At 42.6% G+C, this 5,328-nt stretch overlaps 1 protein-coding gene across 1 annotated transcript; it reads left to right on the forward strand.

Moving 5' to 3' along the window:
• The first annotated feature begins 201 nt into the window (after nucleotides 1–201).
• Nucleotides 202–2,968, forward strand: LOC8041951 (neuropeptide-like protein 31). Its single transcript, XM_002415101.5, has 2 exons — nucleotides 202–311; nucleotides 2,633–2,968. The coding sequence occupies exons 1-2, from the start codon at nucleotides 300–302 to the stop codon at nucleotides 2,918–2,920; spliced, it is 300 nt and encodes a 99-aa protein (XP_002415146.1). The 5' UTR covers nucleotides 202–299; the 3' UTR covers nucleotides 2,921–2,968.
• Nucleotides 2,969–5,328: the final 2,360 nt, after the last annotated feature.

Genomic DNA, 5,328 nt, shown 5'->3' on the forward strand with positions numbered 1-5,328 from the left:
GCGTCGATTAGTCAGTGGCAGAGGAATGCGACTCCCCGAATTCACCGGCTGACGTCACTAGGACGCTATATCACACCGCTCACTCTCACAGCAGGAGATGATATGAGTTGCGTCATGCGACGAAGGGGTATCCCCTGCACTTAGTAACGAAAACCGCGGGGGGCTTTTTTGTTGTGCTCCTGGTGATGCAGGGCACCTCAGAGGTATATATATAACATGTTTTGGGGCATCGGCGCTTAGCCCGTACGACGTGCTTGGCGGCTGCAGTTCCTTGCCAACGCGTTGACTTCACGACCACAATGAGGTCCACGGTAAGCATCTCGTGCCTCATTTTCGAGCTCGGCGTATGCACATTTGCGGTGTTTCTCGCAAGCTGTGTAAATATGGTGCATAAACGCTTTCAGTTATTTTTCATACTTTTGATCTGCCAAATTGTGTAAATTATATTCGTTACACGGCGTCTGTAATTAAGATACCCTATAGATAACTTCTATGTTTGCTATGGGACTTCGTATAGACATTGATATTATTGGAAGCCGATGCAATTTAGGGATGTCAAAAGTTTAAAACTGCACAGCGGCTACTCATTGATGGCGGATTTTTACGTCTTGCTCAGTTGGGTATCTCTTTCTTATGATAATGATACCGAGAAAACCTTCCTAGATTGCGCCGCACGCTCACCCAAAAAATGTTTTATTATTGCTGGTAATTAATTTTATGTTGGAATAAGTAGAGCGATGTTTGATATAATAATTCAGTTTTTTTTATATAAAACACTTCGTATTTGGGTTTAATAATTAGAATCTCCCCCCCCCCCCCCCCCCCCCGCCCCTTTCGGGCAATCATGTGCAAGTTTAACGCTGATTAAGGTAATTGGCCCACAGTCTTGCTCGTGATAACTTTCATAAATTGTTTACAAACTTTCAATATACACTACTCAACGATGTTGCACATCCTTCAATCAAAATGTACAAGGTTAAAAAAAAACTTTTAAACGGACTTTGTTTTGTTCGCTTTTGTTTCTATGCTGAAATATTTTTCAGCAGATGGCCATTTAGTCATGGGTTTCTGCCAAGACTCCCCCTACTCGATACTCATTATTCCAACTGACATTTAATCAGTTCTCTCATTATATTTTTTTTTACACTTCAAGTATAGTTTTTAACCGAGATAAATAAGGTACAATTGATGAAATAAATTTCGAATACAAGAACCAGTTAAAGAAAAGAAGGTATGAGAAGTGCAGAAAGGGTCGACATACGCATGTATTTTGTTATTTATTCCTGTTCCACAGGTTTATTCAAATTGAAATGGTCTGCAGTCCTGCTCGTATCAAAAACTTTAGCATACTCACAAATTCATGCGAAGGAAACTAAAGTTATCAACAAGTAATGCGTAAAGCAAGGGCCCTAAACTCCTCAAATACAAAGTTGGAGCTGAAAGTTTGCGAAAAGAGCCGATTCGATGCCGGCGACAAAATCGCGATGTCATCATCGTTATTGCCCAATCGGTACACTCCCTGGACTTCGGCCCATACTTTGCGATGGCCGAGTTTAGAGCCCCAAGTCGCCTGCTTCTTGCGCAGAGCTTGCAGTGAAGTCAGAACAACGCCGAGTTCTGATTGGGATTGATTGGAAGGATAGTGTGTATGCCTCAATGCTAGATGCCTTGAGGTCTACCCACTATTTTTTTTCCAATCAGCCAATAAGAGCTCGGCGTTTTGACGTCATCGCAACCCTTGTGCAGGAAGCAGACAAACTTGCGATCCGCATTCCTTCGGTATATACATTTGACAATATATATGATAAAATGCGAATAAATGAGCAGAATTTGAATACTATTTAAGTCAGATCCGCGGTCGTTTCGCCTCACACTATAGTCACTTACAGCTTGAGAAACAGGGGGCGCGGCTCATTGTGTTAAATCACGCTTCTTGCTGCGTGATTCTTTCCTCGTCGTTCTTATCGGCTAACGCGCCGCTATCTCATTGGCTGTTGAGCGAGAATGAGATGCTCATGGATCGCAAAGCCTTGCGTTTCTGATGCTGTCGGTGACTATAGAATACGCTGTACACCATCTCATTCAAAGTTCAGCTCAAACATATCCTGTATCGAGATTGACCTCATAGACGAATCTCAGCATCTCATAGCAATGTTAGAATTAATTCGCGGAATAGAGCAATGCGGATTTTTTTTTAATTCGTAAGTTGATGTTTTCAACTTTGCCTACTTTGTTTGATTTCAACCTGCACCAATATTTCAACATCAAGACACACAGAAAGGAAAATTTAAGAACGGTAAAACTAACTCCTGTTAAAAAAAAAAAAGAAAAACATCAACTGCGAATTACGGAAGTTGTACGTTTATGATAAACGTACAACTTCCGTAATTCGCAGTTGATGTTTTTCTCTTTTTTTTTAACAGGAGTTAGACTATTTTTTCCTCCCTGTTCAAAATTACAAGTAAATAAATAAATAAAAAAACGTGTAAACCAATAAATTTGTTTAAAAAAAATTGCCGGTGCAAAAGCGGAGTATGTTGATTTCTGCATTGTTAATCGCACGAACCTTATTGCGGACTCATCGCGTTATCACACTAGGATTGAAACATGAATATTCTTTTCTTTTCCGCAGCTTTTCCTGGCTGTGCTTTGCCTCGCGATTGCTGCGACGTCAGCCACCTTCGTCCTAAGCTACGGCCTGAATGGCTACGGGGGCCTGGGTTTCGGAGGACTCGGATACGGCCTGGGAAGCTACGCTGGACTAGGCCATGGTCTGGGATACGGGAACTATGGAGGCTACGGTGGCTACGGCGGTTATGGCGGTTATGGCGGCTACGGAGGATACGGAGGATACGGAGGATACGGTGGCTACGGAGGATACCGCCGATATCTTGGTTACGGCCACGGATATTATGGTTGAATGACAAAAACTACGCGTCTTCTTTCAAATAAAACTTGCCAGCAAACTTTTGTGTGAATGAAACGCATTTAGATTTATTTTCAAACAGGAATAACTGTGGATTGCTGCGGTTTGTTATTTGTGCGGCGAGTCTTGGATTCGAGCCCACGCTTTTGGATCTTAACATATTTAGCCACAATACTCCTATTTCTAAATGACTATTCGCATTATTTTATGTTGTTCTAAATGGATAAATTAGATTTGTTTCACTATGAGAGCGAGGGACGTTGAAAAGAATAAGTTATACACAGACAGGAAACAAATACGGGCGTGTAAGTATCCGCAGTTTTTAAAGTCCATGCTTCTTTTTTTTTTTTTTTTTCTTTTTTTTATAAATTCAGGCACACTTAACGATTTCGTTACCGCACCTATGAGCGGTGACGTTCTGGAGCACATTTCGTATCCGTGTGAAGGTGTTTCGCGATTATGTTTGACTTTAATGAAGAATTACGGATCTTATTGGTCTGTATTTAATTCCGGAGTTAAGATACAAGTGTTTACCGTTTCCAAGTTCTCAGAACAAACAATTTCATTGCATCATCAAGTAATATCTGGCAACCTCACGGGGAAAAATTACCGATAAAGTCTCACAGGTATAAAACAAGTTATTTTTTTATGGCACAAGAACATAAGTCAAGTGGATTCAAGCAAGGATGCCTTTAATTAATAGGACGTACCAAGCCCGAATTTTAATATGTCATAGTTAAAAACAAACGCCATTTAATGACAATGAGGACTCCGAAGCGTTGGCAACACAGACACATTTCAACTTGGCTATCGTGGCCGTTCTTCTAAAAACCCTCTCAACAGCTAAGAAGAAGGAAAAAAAAAATTTAAATGACAAAGGTGGTCTATGACCCACGTTTTTTCCTGGAGGAAAGAATAAACCCAGAGTCGGACAACCATAAGGTATTACATGCATCTGAACTCCACCAACTTATTGCTCCTTTAGAATAACTCAGGTCGTATTGAAGTCTGTGATGTCGTGTACACACAAAGGCAGGGTTTCCCCAAGCTGCGCCATGAATGTTCCGTACGTCACTCGACCAGGGTTTTTGTCCGACGCCCGTTGTCACGTCGGAGACACGTGTCCTGGCGAGTGTCCAGTCTCGGGATCCGGGCAGCTTATCAGCGGGCCTACTGCGGCCTGGTTTCAAATGGCCGATTGACCTGGTTATCCGTTTAGAGAGGCACTCATTATAAAGTTCTGAGACGTCAGTACTCGTACGACGAGAACGTCGCGACCGTACGCGGGTTGCCTTCGATATTCAGAATGAAAAGAAATAACCCTCTCTAGATCATTGCCAAATCATAACCTTGAATAGCCCCTTGCGACGTGAGATTCTGCCTTAAAGCACCTACAGTTATTGCCTGTACGTGCTCACACCAAAAACTGCGAGCTCGTGGGATGTATGCTCTCACCAAACGCAGCATCAAGTGGCACGTCTAAAACTAAAAACAAATAAAAAATAAGTTGTTACCGTAATGAATGAAAAAAAATGAAACGTCGGTTCGGGAGCGCTGATTTGTTACAGCGGTTACACAGACAGATCGACACGAGATCCAATTGGCGGTCATACATACGCATATACATATGTAAAGTGAACGCCAAATTGATATGGAATACGCGACCTGTGTTTCATCGCATCGGACCTCTATCCTTGCGGCAGCCGAAGGAGAGCTCCGTGACGTGGCGCTAAATGGAAAAGCCCGAGTTGGAGAGGGAGCACTCTCTCAGGCTGAAACCGTGCCTTGAACGTGGAACAACGCAGCAGTTTTACTGGACCTGAGATCCACACCTACTTCCTCCACGCCTCATACGAAGGGGCATTGGGGACTGCTTAAATTTCCAAAATTAGGCGTTTCTATCGGGAGACCTCTCGTCTTTGTGATGAATGAGTGATTCATTAACTGTCGAATTTGGTTGTAACCTATGCACCATTGCGCGAGGGGGCTGCGAAAAGATTATATCGTCCGGCAGGGAAAGTTGCTGCGTTGACTCCGATCCAACAGAGATTTCCAGCCTTGAGTGGCGGGCCCTCACTGCTCGGGTCATTTTATTTAGCGCTACGTCATGAAGTGTTCCTTCGAATGCAGCAAAACAAGAGAAAGCGTTCCCATTAGATTACATACAGTTCGAGGATGTTTCATATGTTTGGTGAGCACTATACAGCTTGTACCGATACTGTGCGATCGTAATAGGAGCGGTACTGAGTCATGTTACAATGCACTGCTTGGGCATTCAGAAACTTAAGAAAACCCTCCCGTCTGTATTTTTTTTATCTAGTGGTAGAACACATGAAGCGAAAGAGCAGAATTCTACTCTGAGTGCAAGATCAAAAAAGTATGGCTCTCCTAAAAAAAAAAAT

The sequence above is a fragment of the Ixodes scapularis genome, unplaced genomic scaffold (assembly GCF_016920785.2).
Source record: "Ixodes scapularis isolate PalLabHiFi unplaced genomic scaffold, ASM1692078v2 PGA_scaffold0__279_contigs__length_252992795, whole genome shotgun sequence".
Lineage (NCBI taxonomy): Eukaryota > Metazoa > Arthropoda > Arachnida > Ixodida > Ixodidae > Ixodes > Ixodes scapularis.